This window comes from Electrona antarctica, assembly GCF_951216825.1.
Source record: "Electrona antarctica genome assembly, chromosome: 20".
Lineage (NCBI taxonomy): Eukaryota > Metazoa > Chordata > Actinopteri > Myctophiformes > Myctophidae > Electrona > Electrona antarctica.
In genome coordinates this window covers 25,423,176-25,440,843 of record NC_136801.1, presented here as the reverse complement: position 1 = coordinate 25,440,843, position 17,668 = coordinate 25,423,176, and the positions used below count along the sequence as shown (strand labels likewise).

Sequence of the window (17,668 nt, the reverse complement as noted above, 5' to 3'; positions counted from 1 at the left end):
ATAACCACAATTGGAACCTAATGTAGGACCTTCTCTGAGGTGGTACAAACCCAGAGTTCTGGGAACCCAATACTCAGAAAAGAAAAGACATTACCCCAACAAATTCTTTGCAATGGAAAACAAATGTTTTCCATCACAGCATGTTGATAATTATATACCATCACCTCTTAACATTTGACAGAAGTAATGCTGACTTTACTTGGTGGTGGTAATTACAACATTTACAAGTTGCATAATGACAATTCTATTATGCCAAAAGCTCTGCAGGCCCTAGCTTGTAACAAGTTCACACCCAACACACCATAGGTTTTTGTTTACATTTTATTTAAAAAGACTTAGAAATCTCAAACATAGTGCTAACATGCTTTTAGAAATGGAAGAATGCAGAATCTCTTGGTATGACCAGAAACAATAATGATTAAACACTGTAATGACAGTAACTCAGTAACACTTGTATCCTCCGCTCCCTCTATCTTTCCAAAAGGGCTTGTGAGCTTCCCAGACGACTCTGCACTAGCATGAGAAGAACAGTTCTTAGCTACTCTGTGAGACATTGATTCTCAAAGTTCTTCTTTCTTCTGTGAGAGCTTTGTGGCGTGCTTTTCCAAGAACTTGCTAAATGCCTCTAACGTTCTCTCGCCGCCCTCAAATTTGACTGGGCTCTGCTTGCCGTCGCTGGTTGCAAGGTATATTGTGGGGAAGCCCTCGGCTTTGTAGCTGTCGTGCGGGATGTCGTTCGCTGTGGCGTCCATCTTGGCGATGACAATGTTTTTCTCACCTTTGTACATCTTACCCAGGGCCAGGTAGTCTGGCTCCAGCTGCTTACAGTGGCCACACCAGGGGGCGTAGAACTCGATTAAGACGTCCTTCTTGGTGTCCATGACGATGTCATCGAAGGTCTTACCTACCACCACCTTCACTGGTCCCTTGTTGCTCTTGGGTACTGGCTGGGACTTGATGATGGGAGCGACTTTGCCTGTGGCAAGGAGACAGACAGACAGACAGACAATAAGTAAGTAAGTAAAATGTATTTCTGAAAGAAGAAACTTGTTTATCTTGTGATGCAGTCTAAAAAGATGCATTACTAGTTAACCACCATCTACTTAGTTGACCGGGGGTAGTTGCCCCCCCCCCACCCACCCAACAAACATTGTGTGATAAAAAATATATAAAAAATAACCAGAAATAGTGTAAGCCCATCTCCAAGCTTACGGTTAAGAACTTGTAGGCTGCCTATTTTTGCTGAATGTTCGCTTATTATGCCATGCCCAGAATAGGGTCATGCCCGCTGTCCCTATTTGGGCCATGTCATTATAAGTGACATTTCTCAATAAGATAACATCGACAAGCTCACATCGCTCAGCAATGCCACGTGGTGCAAGCTTGCAGATCAGATACTTTTAGAACACACCTTTCTTGAAGGCCATGACGAAGTCCCCGAGCACGTCTGAGTCCAATTCCTCAGGTTCCATGGCGTACTTTTTCCCTTCCTGGCCAAAGATGCCAACATGGACGTCCTCGCCACTGTCACTCAGCCCCAAGCTCTTCAGTTCGTCCGAATAGTCTTCCTCATCAGCGATGGCAAACGTGTATTCAGGGAAGTCTTTGGCCACCTCTAGCACCTTGGTCCTCCAGAACTGAGTCGCTATGAATTCAAACAGGACAAGTGATGTAAAAATCGTATTAAACAAACAAACAAAAAAGTATTATTGAAATATAATGGCCTTGTACCCTCGATATAAAATGTTGGGTCCGTAACTCTGAGAGTGTATCATAACTTATACAGTGTAGAATAAATTAGGGTCCCTGAGATAAATCATACCAGCTCAGTGGCCTTGTTGTTAAGAGTGTCCACCATAAGATTGGGAGGTTGGGTTTCGATCCCTGGTCGGGTCATACCAAAGACTAAAAATGGGACCCAATGTCTCCTTGCTTGGCACTCAGCATCAAGGGTTCGGGGTAAGTCCCTGCGACATACTAACATCCAACACACTAACATCCATGTCACACATCATGTGACATCCAAGGGGCGTACTTGTACATCAAGCTGCCTCACGGCTCTCGCTACAGAAACAGAGATAGGCTCCTGCCCTATGGGCCACACGGCTCAGCAAGGCTTACTAAAATGTATCAAATGGAGGTACGTGGTAGCCTGGATCCAGCCCGGAGACCCCGCCCACTCTCTGAGTGGACAGACTGAAGCTTCAAGAAAGCTTCAGTCTGATAATCAGGCTAGGTACGTGGCATATCAAACTGGGGGTCCTTGGAATTCAAAAGGTTGAGACTGTCCTTGTAGGTAGTCTTCTTGTCTTCAATTTATGACACTGTATATATTATAGGGTTTTGTAAAATCTGCATCAGCCATTTAGTAGCGCCCTCAAAATAATGATGGCGATAAAATGGCGACCGTGTGAGAATGGTAAATGGAAAAGCATCTTTTGGAAGTTCAACGTAACTCACCTTTCTTGAAGTCAAAGCTGAAGTCCACGCCATAGTACACAACCACCAACGGTCTCTTGGTGTAGCGCTTGGCGTCGTTGCTCTGCTTTCTGTGGCCTACCAGAGGCAGGATGTTCTTTTTAACAAAGTCCTGCACTTCGGACGCTGCCGTGGAGTCCTGTATAGACAACAAACGAAGAAAAACTCAAATATTCAAATACAGTATGCCATTTCAAGATTTTGACTCCAGAAAGCCTTGCTTTCGTAGTGTTTCAATTCATAAAGCTTGCCATTTAAGATAGTTGTGGTTCTTAATAAAGCTTTATATTAATTACCGAACGACTCATTAATTATTTTCCACAATTTTAAAACGTCCATTAATAAACATTAACTTTTATTAAAGTATTGCAAAAGCAATGAACCATTTTAATCACTTGGAACCATAGAGTCCCTTTTCTGGGCTTGCCAGTAAGGTGAACATTGGGCAAAAATATGGAAACATTCAGGGAAAATAGTAGATCTACACACTGAAGATCTATTTTGTTTGGCTAACACATTTGGTGTAGGGGGGAGGGCAGTCAACAAAGTATATAGCCAGGGTAGTTTGTAATTACAAGGTTATTCAACTACAGTTGACATCAAAGTATAGCATCTATAAGTCTCCTTTAATTTTACACTTGTATAGAAACTGACAAAGGACAGTTTAACATGCTAGCAAATTAGTTAACCCATTCTGGGCGGGAACCCCTTTTGGTGCATTATGTTATACTTTAGCTATTGAAAAATAGCAGATCTACAAGCTCATAGCGCGCCACCGAGTGGCGCGCTACGAGCTTGTCGGTCTGCTATTTTTGAAAAATCATGAAAATGCGGCACAAATTTTTGAATTTATATTCTTTCAGAAGACTTTTTTTTGACGTCGGGCCTAAATGGGTTCAAAACAAACCTTGATAGTAAATGTGTGTGATGCTGGCTCATATTTGGAGCGGAACCTTTCAGGCTGGACCATGACGACCTGCCCCGGCGAGGCTTTCAGCAGTTTGGCCACGTCAGAGCTGAAGGTGTGGAGGAAATGGAAGTCCTCTCGTAGAGTGTTACCTGCCAGACAGCAATAACAGTAAGGACAACAGTAAGGACAATACCATGAAGACATGTCAACTAGTTTTCTAAAGGCCGTAAACATTGCCTTCCAGATGATTGTTGTGTGTGTGCGTGCGTGCGTGTGTGTGGATTTATTACATTACTGAAACTTGCCTTCCCACTATTGTCAAATTGCGTGAAATCATTACCGCTGTAATGTAATGATTTGTGGTTTAAATTATGTCGTAGTGGATAGTCATTTCATCAGCCAATAAACCGAAACAAAATTTCCCCACAAGACAAGAAATTGAAAATGTCTAGGTAGGGCTGTGGCAATATATCGTTATAGTGTCAACATTGTCATGTGAGAAAAGATATTGTCTGGGATTTGGGATATTGCAAAATTGTGGAAGTTGTTGTATTTTCCTACTTTAATCATTTGAGCCATATTTTATACTTTTCACACAATTCGTCAAAAATATTGATATTGAGGTATTTGGTAAAAGAATATTTGATATGACCAAGCCATATTGAGACCTAATTTGAGACGTCATTTTAAAATATATATGTTTTAATACGTAGGACCACAATGAAAACAAGTCCCCATTACTTTTTTTTGTGCCATCCTTTTTTAGCTTTAATGTCTGACTGTACCACCACATGGCGTTTTCACTTTTAATCAAATCAATATTTCTAGGATGCTTTCATTAACCCATTCAGTACGGGAATCGCTTTTGGTGTTTTAACCCATTTTGGGCGGCAACCCCTTTTGGTGTTTTAACTAAGCATTATGTTATACTTTAGCTATTGAAAAATAGCAGATCTACAAGATCATAGCGCGCCACTCGGCGGCACACATCTTTGAATATATATTCTTTCAGAGCGAAAGTTTTTTTTTATTTCGACGTCAGGCCTAAATGGGTTAAGCATTATGTAATACTTTAGCTATTTTTTTTAAATCGTGAAAATGTGGCGCAAATCTTTGAATATATATTCTTTCAGAGCGAATGGGTTAAGAGACTCAGCTCAGAGTTGTGCTTACAGGCCTCCATGTAGGTCTCGTAGGTGGCGTCCTGCTCGCTGGAGAACACGCCCAGGATGACGGCGTCGTCTCCGTCCTTCATCAGCTCCTGCACCTGTTTGACAGCCTGGACCGCCTTTGACGGAGGACCGGCCTGCTCGATCATGCGTCCCACGATACCTACAGATGAGAGAGGGGCAGTACATGGATGAGCTAGGACAGTGGCAGTGGTGTCATGCGCGTGGTACCAAAAACCTTTGTGCACTTGCGCAGGTACGGCACGGTACGTAATATGGTACACGCTAGAACGCACCCCCCCCCCTAGATTGAAGACGCACCAAGTACCCAAATCATCCAGTGGTTACTTTACAGGTTTACCGGCGGTGAGCGAGCCCCCCTAGATTGACGACGTGTGAAGTACCCAAATCAAATGGCTACTTTACACAACAGGTTATCTGAACATCAGCATACACGGTAAAAAGCAACACATCCAGTACGGATTCTGTGGTGTTCCGTTTGCACGCAAAAATAATGCTTCCTCCTCCATCGAAGAAGCGATTATTTTAAGTCTACTTTTGCGTTTGTGTGTCTAAAACTCTCATACACTACTAGGCTATCAGCTGTTCTGTGCGCATGCGCACATGTAGGTGTGAGTGTACGTGAGTGCTATTTGGGGGTCCTTGGTCTTCAAAACTAGAAATCATATAAGCATGCCTAGTACTGTATAAACCATGTACACATGTTGTATACCCCAGGGAATTAATGGAGAAAAAAAAGGATCTCAGAAGAATCATATTCATGTACTTTCATAGTTTGTATAGCTTTAGTTTTGACTGATGTGTTGTTATTAACCAATCTGTATGATGAGTATGTTAATAAAATAAAATCAACACAACTGCAGTGGTTGGAGGTGGTCATTAACATCCTTAACATCCTGTGGCCGGGGAGGACACCTACTGGTTGCCATGAGGTGCTGCATGAAGGGAAACAACTTAAATGTGTCCACTTGTCCATGTAATAGTTCAACAGTAAAACTCACCTGGGTTCTAATAATGGATAGAACATGAAAAGTTATGGACTGCAGCTTTAACTTAGTTTGACTTTGTGAAACTAAGTTATCAAGACTACGATAACTTAAGAGTAAATGTTGCGAGTGTAAATTATAAGTATAAATGCTTAAATTCCTTGTACGTGAATTAAAGAGTTCTTATTGTTTGCCTAAACACCATTCCGACTACGTGACTTCCACGTGCAGTTAGGGACAGGGTTTAGTAATGAGCGGGTCGGAATTCTTACACAATGTAGGAGGCGGGACTAAGGGGGACTTCCTGTTGGGATATCACAGTCATTTTCTACGGACAATTATAGTATTTTCTTGTCACTTGTAATTTTTTTAATTAAGTTTTAAAAAAACTTTTATTCGTATGGTTCATTCATTTACCATTCGTTTTTATCGTAATGTTTTATTTAGGGTTTTTTTCTCAAGGGGAAAGTTGTATGCTCCAGTGCAGCAGCACAGACAGGCATATCCCAACAGGAAGTCTCCCTTAGTCCCGCCTCCTACATTGTGCAAGTGAAGAATAGCAGGCTTCGGAATGCCAGAGTGTAACTTATATGATTAATGAAGATAGGTTGAACGTGGGTGATGTAGTCCGTGGGTGATGTAATCCTTTAGGTACAAAAATAGGCAACAGGCATCTCGACTAATACCCTACAGAGACCTACCTTCCCTCTCTCTGGGACCGTCGTAGTCGAACATCTTGCCCTTCCTGAAGATCTTGAGCGTAGGATAACCGGAGACCTCGAACCGCGCGCCGAGCTCCGCCTCCGCGGTGGCGTCCACCTTGGCCAGGGGAATGGGCGGAGAGCGCTTGCTCAGGTCCTTCGCAGCCTTCTCGTACTCTGGAGCCAGGGTTTTGCAGTGTCCACACCTGGACAAGGATTCACAACAGTTACATAGAGTTAGGTGACATGGGATTGATTGTTTTTCATGTGAAATGTTATCTATTAGCTGTACTGTGGACTGTCCAGCAGACCAGGACCATTATTAACATTTAGACCGGGAACCCCTATACTATACCTTTCAATCCGGGAAGCCCTTTTAGGGTTGTTGTTGCTGCTATGCACAGTATATACACCATATAGCAACACACTTTTTTTCTTCTTTTTTTTCTTGAATAAATATTTTCAGTTACCACACCAATGCAACTCCTTGCAACTCAATGAGTTGCATTGGTGTGGTTTACCTTAAAAACCATTTTGTCCACTCCCAACGCAACCCTTTGGTGTGGTTTGGGCTTGCCTCAGGTAGAAATGGGTTCTCTCTAGTCTAGTACATTTTTGAAGAGTTGACGAAGAACCATTTTAAGTCCATTATTTATCCTGACCAGTCCCCCAAAAGTCCCATCTGTCTTGACCCCTTATCCATAATTTATAAATTATGGATAAGGGGTCATTGCATTTCATTCCGTAGCACTGCTGCCAATTGTAGCGCTAGTATTTCAAGAGAGGAGGACTGACCATGGGGCGTAGAACTCCACCAGGATGATGTCAGCATTGTTGACTGTCTCGTCAAAGTTGTCCTTGGTCAGAACCAGAGTGGCCTCAGGAGGGGGCTTCCAGTCCGGATGGGCCACCTCTAGGACCCGAGCCACAATGGCTGCAACAGACAGGCAGTTGTTACATTAACAATGGTGATGAAGAGAAACTTGATGGACCTAAGAGCCATGATGGCTGGAGCATACACAGTCAGTGAAAACATACAGAGTTTACATACTGACAGAGTTGACTTTATTTTTTTTACCAGATACCAGTGCCAACAGCCTACATGTCACTGTCTATTCACTTCACACATGTATCCTTCATAAACATAGACCATTTTCCAGTTAGATCCATTTTTGAGGGGCGCTAGCCCCTCCTATACACAGGTTTAATGTTTGTCTTTAGTACAATGTTTGTTTTGTAAACGCCATTGACAATGAAGGGAAAATGTATAATGTAACTCATTACGCCATATTGTCTCTTTATTGTTAATGGCGTTTAATGTTTGTGTTGGCACCGTTTGTTTTACATCACCATTACATCACTTTAATATATTAGTGCCCCTCACTTCACACGGGTGTGATTTTTAGATTTCATGTTTGTTTACATTTTCTCCAAAGTCAATCTGTTATCTGACTCAATGTTGTCTAAAGACCACAGCATGGTTAATAATTCACAGGCATTTGAATTTAGCGTACAACTCAATCTTTTATCCAGGGGACTGGCTTTTCAAATCAATCAGCGCTTTAAGGTAGGGTAAGTGATTTTCTTTGGTTAAAACAACGCTCTATATTGTGATAGTACTCATTGCTAGAAAGTTTTACCAGTGTTTTTCGTGAAAAACGAATGCTTGGAATGGATTCAGAATCATGAAAATAATGATTAAATTAAAAATTAAATTATGTCATGACATCACAGGTCCTCTCAAATTTTTGGTGCTGGCCCCCCGGCTATAAGTGATGACACAAAGAAATCAGACAAAATTGGAACAAAAATAAGCTGATAAATGGCTATCCTCTCCTGATTGGCTTGAATTTTGTCACCAAACTAAAAATGCATTTTCTATTTATTAAAGAGCAACAGGGAAACTCCTGTTACTGAACAAACACTCTATAGCAATGATTACTGTCAGAATATAGTGACATAACCTTTTAAATCACACCCGTGTGAAGTGAGGGGGGCTAATATATTAAAGTCTAACTCTTGTTGATTAGGTGATGTAATGGTGAAACAAACCATGATAAATAAAGAGACAACGTAAATGGCACATTATGACGTAAATTTTCCCTTCATTGTCAAAGGCGTTTACAAAACAAACATTGAAGTAGGACAAACATTAAACCTGTGTAAAAAAAAAAAATCACACCCGTGTGACGTGAGGGGTGCTTTACCGATCATCTTACATCATCGCGATATCATAACATAACATCATATACCGATTAGCTCAGTGACAGACAAAAACAAACATTAAACTATGTTAATGGCATTTAATGTTTGTGTTAGTGACAAAACAAACATTAAACTCTGTCCATTGTCAATGGCGTTTTTAATGCTCGTCTGGACAAGACAAACATTAAACCTGTATATAGGAGGGGCTAGCGCCCCTCAACAAATAACATATACGATGATACAGTGGAGCAGAGGGGCAGGCCTTAGTCACACACAGGCCGTGCTACATTGAGACATGCCCGTCTTGGTTGCATGCATTTTGACTTTTTGAGGAGTGCTTTCTGTGCTGCAGAAAGTACATTGACTTTCTTTAATACCATCCTTGCCCATAATAACCACAAAAGTGCTCCACACACAGTTGACGTTCCACTGGTGGCTTTTGCTCAGCTCACTATACTTGTCTCTAGGTTGCGTTTCACCTCGCTAAATGGTGTTCACGCATGCACTGCACTTTAGATTGGCTGCGTTTCAATCGGCTGTGATGTGACTCATTCAATAAGCAAGAACAGACAATAAATATGGCTTTCAGAGCGTAATTACAACACATGAGTAATTTTTAAATCCAAGGTTAAAGAGTCTAATAGGGAAATAAAGCTAATGAGGTCCTCGTGGGTCCACATGGCTAGATCCATTTCAGATACACTTACCCGAGAGCTGCGGCAATTATAATTGTTCTGACCCATACTCGAGTAGCAAGTCAATATAGAGGATATGTGCATGCATAAAGTGAGTGGCAAATAGAGTGGCAGAGTGAGTGGCAAAGAGAGTTTAGCGTTGTTTAACGTCGTTTAATGCAATGAGATGGGACTCTTCTGTTTGGATGTATGGGCTGTCAAGGCCAGAAAGTCGTTTTTTGCCACTCAGTAGGTGCTCCCGCATAACTTACGGGTAAGATCATGATGTCACGCGCATAGCCTCTATTTTGGACACGGATCGCTCAGGTCTCCGGTTTTCACTTCCAGGTGGACCCCATGGTATTAGCAACCTCTAGTGTGACACAAGCATTGTGATTTGTGGGCAGCACTCCTACCCGTCTCTGTCCTCGCTCCATCATAGTCCACAGGCTCTCCCTTCTTCAAAATCTTGATGGTGGGATAGCCCGAGACCTCGAACCGCGTCCCCAAATCGCTGGCCTTGGTGACGTCACACTTGGCCACAGGTATGGCTGGTTCATTCTCCTTCAGAGTCTGAGCGATTTTCTCGTACTCGGGGGCAAACTGCTTGCAGTGACCACACCTGGGAAGAGAACAGAAGAGAAAACGTGTGTGTGTGTTGCAAATGTCAGGGATCACATTGGAGGAGAACACTAATTTGTTTCAATGGCTCAGGAGGTAGAGCAGCCGCCTTGGAATCGGAAGGTTCCTGGCTTCATGTTGAAGTGTACTTGAGCAAGACACTGAAACCTTTTATAGAATATAGAGGGTATGCGTATGCATAAAATGAATGGCAAATAGGGTGGCAAAGTGAGTTTAAACATAGTTTAACTTCGCTTAATGCAATCAGATAGGACTTTTCTGTTTGGATGTATGGGCTGTCAAGGCCAGGAAGTAGTTTTTTGACACTCAGTAGCTGTTCCCGCATAACTTCCCGGAATGATGATGATGTCACGCGCATACCCTCTATTGCAATTTAAACTGCAATTCACAAACTCTCTTTGTTTATGTTGAAAAGTGTTTTAGTAAAAACAAAATCTCTATGATATTAGAATCACTATGTTCAGAAGTCTATTTCCCATCTCTCTTAATTGCAGTAGTTATTATTTGGATTTTTCTTTTTAACCTTGTAAGGCCTTTTTTATACTTTGGTTTTTCAAATATGGCAGTTCTAAAAGCTGTGTTGTGAGCTTGTTGAAATGGAATTTTTTGGGGGAATTTTGGGTTGCCACTTGCCAGGGGTAAAGTGATTAAATGCTCAGCCCAAATAAAACAGATTCACAGACCAAAACAGCACAAACACAAACAGATTAAAAAGTTGAAGCCATTTTCTCAAGATAAGGGAAGACAAAACCAACTTACCATGGAGCGTAGAACTCAACCAGCACTGTGTCCTTTCCCTCCATGAATGTTTCAAAGTTGCCGTTAGTCAAAACCACCACTCCATTCTCCTCCTTCACCTCTGTGCTATCTTCATCTTCAGCATCATCATCGTCATACTCCTCATCATCACTGTCGTCATCGGTCAGTTCACCTTCACCTTCCTCTGCAAATACTGACACATGACACAAGTCATAATTGCATCTTTCTACTAGTAAATGAAGGAAAAAACAGCCAATGACGTTTGAATGCCAACCCAACTAGAGAGCCCACAATAAGGTTTATTTTGATCAGTTTCACATTACATCATATCGTGCACAGTACATAGGAATTCTGAATTAACAAAATACAGACACAATCTGACCAAATAATGTCTAACAATAACAATTAGAGTGTTCTTAGATTGGGGTCCCGAATAAGAATGTTATATATATATATACCATCAATGTGGACCACAAATGTAACCAAATGGACTTGTTCCTCACCCATTTGTAATCCTGAGAGAGCTGTATACTAGCCTTAAGGACTTCTCAAGTCTGTATACATTTGCACCCTCTCAGACTCAGAGTTAAATGTTTTAGCTATTTTAAACTGTTTTAGCAATCCTATAATATAATTATAGTGTAAAGCACCATCAATGTTGTGGGCCACAGTTGTAACACCTTTGCAATGGAAGGGTCCAATTGGTTACATTTGCATCCTCTTCAATTAAGTGACAGCAGTCAGTGTTGTGCACATGAACCACAGCACTGTAGTTATTGGTTAACATATGCTAACAGGACTAGCGTAATAGCAAGCTTAATGCACTGCAGGGGTGTGTGTGTGTGTGTGTGTGTGTAGTCTGTGCACTGTCTGCATGTGCAAGGGAGAGGCTTGAGACCTTGAGACGCGCACACTACACACCAGTGACGACAACATGCTGCTAATAACAGCACCGTTTCAATAACAAGCATGTCCAGGGAGGCATAAACACATAATTCATAAACAATAAACTTACCATCATCCTCACATCTGATGACAGATGCAAAATGCACCACACCAAGCATCACAATGAGCAGCAGTGTAACCTTCTTCATGATGTTCTCCAATGATCTAATAATACTTCTGATCAATGATCATCAGTGTAATGTAAATACTGATCAGTGCGATAGACTAATGAATACTGGTGGTGTGTGTGTGTATGTGTGTGTGTGTCTTTCTTTCATATAAAGTGAAATCACATCAGGACAGGAATCCGGATCCTCTGCAACTTGTCTGACTTGCCACCGTTTGATTGGTCTTCGCCATCGGCTGTCATCCAATCACGGCTCGCCACTCAATTCCTGATTATCGTACGTTGGAGCGTGCCATTGGACGATTCTGTTAGTTCCTGTTCATGTCATTGAAGGCTGATTGGAGCGCTAAGAGTGCCAGGAAAAAAAGAAAAAAAGGGGGTTGGTTTTGTGTGTGTGTGCGTGTGTGTGTGCGTGTGTGTGTGTGTGTGTGTGTGTCTGTGTGTGTGTGTGTGTGTGTGTGTGTGTGTGTGTGTGTGTGTGTGTGTGTGTCAGAATGACTCAAATGATTAATTTCTCTCACCCTAAATGTTTATTTCTTTCAGTTTTATTTTTGTTCTTCACAATTTTGTTTATTCAAGATTTCAGGGTATACAGTAAGACAATGAAATAACATAACACAACACTTTCTAAATATTTCAAAAATATGTTAAAAAATGTGTTTTTCCAAACTTTACAAACAATTTCAATATAGCAAAAAAAAAGAAAAAAAAAGATTTGACTAAACTTTTACAAAGAGGACAACAACAGCAGATACTGCCACATTTTAACGTGGTAATAACTATGTTATTTTCTTTCTTTATCTGCAGTATGTATCTTTTGAACCCATTCAATTATTTTGGCCCAGTTACAGTTGACTTGCCCTGGCTGTGACTGTCCTGTCTCAGCAGTCTGGTCCTTAGCCTTCATGGTGCAATGCAAGATCTCCTGCAATAATATATTATATAGTTGACTTGCTGAAGGAGTGAGAGTGACATTCTCTCACCCTCCTCTTAGGAAACACTTCAACCAAACACACACAACAGAATATATCCTTCTGAATGTAAATATTGACATTTCTCTGTCTCTTCTCTTTCTCTCTCCCTTTTCTATGAACAGAACCATACACCTGCAGTCAGAGAGAGAGAGAGAGAGAGAGAGAGAGAGAGAGAGAGAGAGAGAGAGAGAGAGAGAGAGAGAGAGAGATTTGTATCTGCTCTATGGGTGGAGCTGCTGGAGGCCATAGTTTGCAGATATGTTTTATCTGAGAGAAAAGTGTTGATTGATTGATTGATTGAAATATTTATTAACAGTTTGCAGAATTACAGTACATTTCAAGCACAAACTCAATACAAAGACTGTTAACTGTGAGTGGACGACCCAATAAAGCATTACACTTGTTTACAAGAGGGTCCACCTTGTTCAATTCATCAAAACATTTAGAGACGTACAAATAGACACTTCTATATAGCCAAAGAACAGAACAGGAATTCATCATAAAGGAGGCAAAAAGGGAAAAGAAACATACAGTGAGGGGGGAAAAGGGGTGGGCGGTGGGGGGGCTGGGGATTCAGATTTTACGGGGGCCAGTTTCGAATTGCAGCCGTCCGTAGGTGCCCTTTGAGAGCGGTTTTGAAGGAGTCAAGGGATTCGCATGTCTTAATGACTGTTGGTAGGGTGTTCCACATTTTGGTGGCATATGAGCGAAAATAATTTAGTCCCTTGTTTGGGCCGAATCTGGGTTGCACATGGTTCGTTGCACTCCCTCTGGTGTTGTGGGTGTGGAGTTCGTTAACATTAAGGAAGTATCTAGACAGGTACATGGGTATCTTGGTGGTGTAGCGAATCTTGTGGACCAGACCCATTGCAAGATGCTGTACTCTGTCGTCGACCCTAAGCCATTTCAGCCTGTCAAAGTGGGCAGGGGGGTGAGGCCAAGTATGAGCCTGACCAGTTTGTTTTTGTTGTTCAATCAATGTGCATTCTCCCCACAGTATTGTCTTCTGGAAGATTACACTTCTACCACAAGGAGTCAGCAAAGCGTCCCTTCTAATAATGCACAGTGCAGTGAGACTTCTAACTGGAAGAGCCCTTTATTACTCTATGGGGAAGAGCTCAGTAAATCAGGACTCAAAGGAATGGACTCCTCACTTATGACTGTCTGAGACTACATCTTTCATAACTGCTAGGAAGAACATTATAAAGGGGAAGTGCATTAAAGGTACTGTGAAATCTACAGAATATCATAAGAATGATCATAGGTGTAATAGGTGGGTGATTATTTATTGTTCTTTCTGAAAATAAATAAATACTTGAATGACAAAAAATAAAGGTAGTAACATAGCTGGCAGAACGTAACTAGTCTATACAATCCCACAGCCTACAGCATTGGTTCTCAACGTGGCATTGGTAGGGGGGACCCCAGGGGTCCTTGATGTGGTTCCAGGGGGTCCCCAGTTAAATGTATGATAGTGGTAGCAAAATGGAACCTTACATTAATTTGCATACCGTCATTATGGGTGTCTGTGGCCTAATGCATATCAATCTGGTAGTCCTTGAAATATAACAAACCAATAAAAAAATGTTTGAGGAGAACCATACAGAAGTAGTGTGGTGTGGTGCAGGACTCTGGCCGAGTGGATGTTAGTGAATCTGCTCTGCCAGCAGAGGGCAGCAGTGTATCTGCTCTGCCAGCAGGCTCACATTCGTGTGATCATTGTTTGTGAACTGTCTGTCTGTTTATGTCAAATGGTATGTAAAAGTCAAAAGAATCAGCTTTATTGTCACATCACAGTTTTACAAGTAAAAAAAGTGGGTGAGATTTGTTTTTGTGCATAGTGAAAAAATAAATAAATAAAGGGAAGGGGGATGGGGGGGCAAGGAGATCAAGACAGGTAAAAAATGAACGTTTGAGCAAAGCTTTTACCACAAAACGTACAAGTAAAGTCACATCAGATATTGAAGCCTCTGCTACAAAACATACGTATTATTATTCTTTTAGCTTTTACCACAAAAAGTACAACTAAAGTTATTTTACAAGGTCCAAAAACAAAAGACAAAAATCTTCACACATGTTAAGAGACATTTACACCCCCCCCCCCCCCCCCCCCCCCCCCTCACATCATCAATACTATATTTTACTTGAATAATCTCGACTTATTTTCTTCCTTTTACCTCCGTATCTTCTGAACCCATTGGCGCACCTGTCCTATGTCCTCTGGGTTCTCCATCTCTCTGCTCTGTCTGGGTCTTTCATGAATCAGAACTTCTACCACCATGGTTGTATGGCAACCCCTGGTGGTCTGAAGAACATCTGACAGAACCCCTGTCCCACTGCAGGAGCTGTTCCCAGTCCGTTCACACAACAAACTTCTGTCCGTAGGTTTGTTCCCGTGGCCTGTTGCTGCTACGATACATACGCATCAAACGGGGAACAGAGTAACCACAGTATACCGCTAATCAACTTACAAATTACATATACATATGTATACATATACATACATATACATAGGCGTGATTAGGACCCCAAATCACACCTTAGAAAGCATGAGTGTCTGACTGGGGGGTCATATTTTGACAGCAGGAATTGCCTGTCAGTATTAGGATGTATGTATTAGGATGTTGATATTCATTCATCAGCCACATAGAGGCATTTCCTTTAATCCACCCGACACTGATCGACATATACGTCACCATCGAAGCAAATAGCTAAACCTAATAATTCAATATTTCAAACGTTCTTTCACAGAGAAGCTGAGATTTGACAGTTCGTAGCAGTCAACAGTAGTTGCGCACTCTGCTTGCGCACTAGTAGGCCATTTACTTGTGTGCAACAAGCAAGTAGGCACTCGACAGAGTGCAGTTCTAGATATTAATATTATTTTGTTGTTGTGGGGCTGTTAATTCCTTTATTGATAGAACAGTAGGTTGACAGGAAAGACAGAGATGGGGAGTGACACGCAGCCAAGGCCGTCGGGATCGGGACTCGAACGCGCTACACTGGGCCTAGGTGTCCAGACCACTAGGCCAGCGGCCGGGTCCCACACAAGCTCGCGATGCGACACATTGTGAGCTTGTAGATCTGCTATTTTCAAATGGCTGAAATAGGGTTGAAGTGGTTAATGTATGTTTTCTAATCAAAAATAGTCGAGTAAAAGTACAAATTTTACTCAAGTAAAGTGCATATACCTCAAAAGAGTATTAAAGCAGAAATAACATGCATTTTAAAACAGTTTTTAATATTTAATATCATATTGTCTATATCCCTCAAACTTATTTCTAATGGTTTGAGCCTCAATCACCACTGATATAACCAGCCCTTGTCATTTATTTCTGGACTTTGAAAGCAGTTTTAGCTGCAATACCACAATGTCCTGAGGTGGTGGGGGTGCTGATATGCAGATTAATTAATATTAATATTAATTAATTAATATTTGAGTCATTATAATACTGATGCTAGATAAAACCAGGCTTGTTTCCATTACATGCCAGCTTAAGTAAATGTACTTATGTTACTTTCCACCACTGGTCCCATCCCTCACCCGCTATACAAGCTGCAAATCAGCAATCAATCAATGCAATCAGATTTTCTGTTGATTTTCTGGGCTGTCAAGGCCAGAATGATTTTTGCCACTCAGTAGGCTTTCCCGCATAACTTCCAGGTATGATGATGATGTCACGCGCATAGCCTCTATAGAAGACTTTCTTGACCGTTCTCCGTTTCTTTAGTTTTACTTTTCAAACATTCTTTTATGGATGAGTTCTATACTTTATGACATGTCATTGATGAGTCAAAAAGGTCCACTGACTCAGCTTCATCTTTTTGAAGGATGGCCCCACATTTCCAAGTATTGTCTGGTAGAAAATCTCGACCTTCAACAGTGTACACATCAGGCTTTCTGTCCTGTCTCAGTCCGACTCCCGATTCCATCAGTTTGACCTCACGCGAACGGAACAGGAACGATATCAGTGTCGCCGCGGGCAACACTGCCAGCACACTGCCAGCACACTAAACAACGCCGTCGCCAAGGAGACGGCCGATACGTTGATGAGGCCCAACTCATACGTGAACTGCAAACAGGGGAACAGTAGTTGATGGGTTAGATTTAAACCTTTGAACCTTAACATTTTTCATGTTGAGGTTCTTTAGGTCTCAAGAACCCTTGAACTTATTTTGTAGCAACAATTTACAATTTACAATTTAGGCATTTAGCAGACGCTCTTAATCCAGAGCGACTTACATTAAGCAATAACAAAAGCATGGCATACATCACATATATAAAACGTAGTTATCATGAATCATGCGTAGACTAAGAACGTAACAGTGGAGTATCTATGTAAACTATACATACTATACTATACTATATAATATATTATACATGTGTACTATAAAGTGCTATGACAACATGAAGTGCAATTCTAGAGCTGTCTACGTAACAAGCTATAAGTCTGTTTAAAATACTATCTAAGTCTACATAATGTGCTATCTAAGGGGCTAGGCTAGGGCAAGTGCTACGGGCCATGGTGGAGTCTGAAGAGGTGGGTTTTCAGACTACGGCGGAAGATTGGGAGTGAGGCTGCAGTTCTGACTGTGATGGGAAGTGCATTCCATAGTTTTGGAGCCAGAAGGGAGAAGAGTTTGGGACGTGTGGAGCGTTGTCCCGGCGTGTGGAGCGTTGTCCCGTAGCAACCTACCTGGTCATCTAGTTGTGATACGAGTAGCGCGTTGACGCACATGTAGCCCAGCTGTAGCAGCAGACAGGTGTGCAGTTTTTGTGTGTGTGTGTAGACGCTGGGGGGGGGGGGGGGCAACTGTACACCGACATGCTTGGCATTATTTTAAGAAAAAAGTGGACCAAATTTTCTCAACTTAAATAGTAACATAAATATCTTAATTTCAAAACTGTTGCAGAAAATCTACTATCATAGTTTTGGTCAGTTTACATTTCACGCTGCCCCAGAATCTTTGGTGCTATTTTTACATTGGTCAAAAACATGTGTTCTGTTCTCACATACTATCTTTCCATGTGGTGTGTGGTTCTGTGAAAAAGTAAGTACACACACCATGAAAACCC

The 17,668-nt window shown here is 41.6% G+C and overlaps 1 protein-coding gene across 2 annotated transcripts; it reads right to left on the bottom strand.

The window, feature by feature from the left end:
• Positions 1 to 303: 303 nt before the first annotated feature.
• Positions 304 to 11,833, bottom strand: pdia4 (protein disulfide isomerase family A, member 4). Of its 2 annotated transcripts, none has more exons than XM_079490126.1 (10): positions 11,561 to 11,833; positions 10,546 to 10,729; positions 9,561 to 9,766; positions 7,061 to 7,199; positions 6,266 to 6,471; positions 4,562 to 4,720; positions 3,386 to 3,537; positions 2,461 to 2,617; positions 1,412 to 1,645; positions 304 to 976 (listed from the first exon to the last, which is right to left on the bottom strand). In XM_079490126.1, the coding sequence occupies exons 1-10, from the start codon at positions 11,637 to 11,639 to the stop codon at positions 561 to 563; spliced, it is 1,932 nt and encodes a 643-aa protein (XP_079346252.1). In that variant the 5' UTR covers positions 11,640 to 11,833; the 3' UTR covers positions 304 to 560. The 2 variants fall into 2 exon arrangements, with proteins under 2 accessions (XP_079346252.1, XP_079346251.1); XM_079490125.1 differs by having other exon boundaries at positions 10,546 to 10,738; positions 11,561 to 11,832.
• Positions 11,834 to 17,668: the final 5,835 nt, after the last annotated feature.

Coding starts and splice junctions, on each gene's coding strand:
- pdia4 (XM_079490125.1), bottom strand. CDS start 11,639: ATGAAGAAGGTTACACTGCTGCTCATTGTGATGCTTGGTGTGGTGCAT. Junction 7,200..9,560: donor TGGAGCGAGGACAGAGACGG/GTAGGAGTGCTG, acceptor TGTCTGTTGCAG/CCATTGTGGCTCGGGTCCTA. Junction 1,646..2,460: donor CAGCTTTGACTTCAAGAAAG/GTGAGTTACGTT, acceptor TTGAATTCATAG/CGACTCAGTTCTGGAGGACC.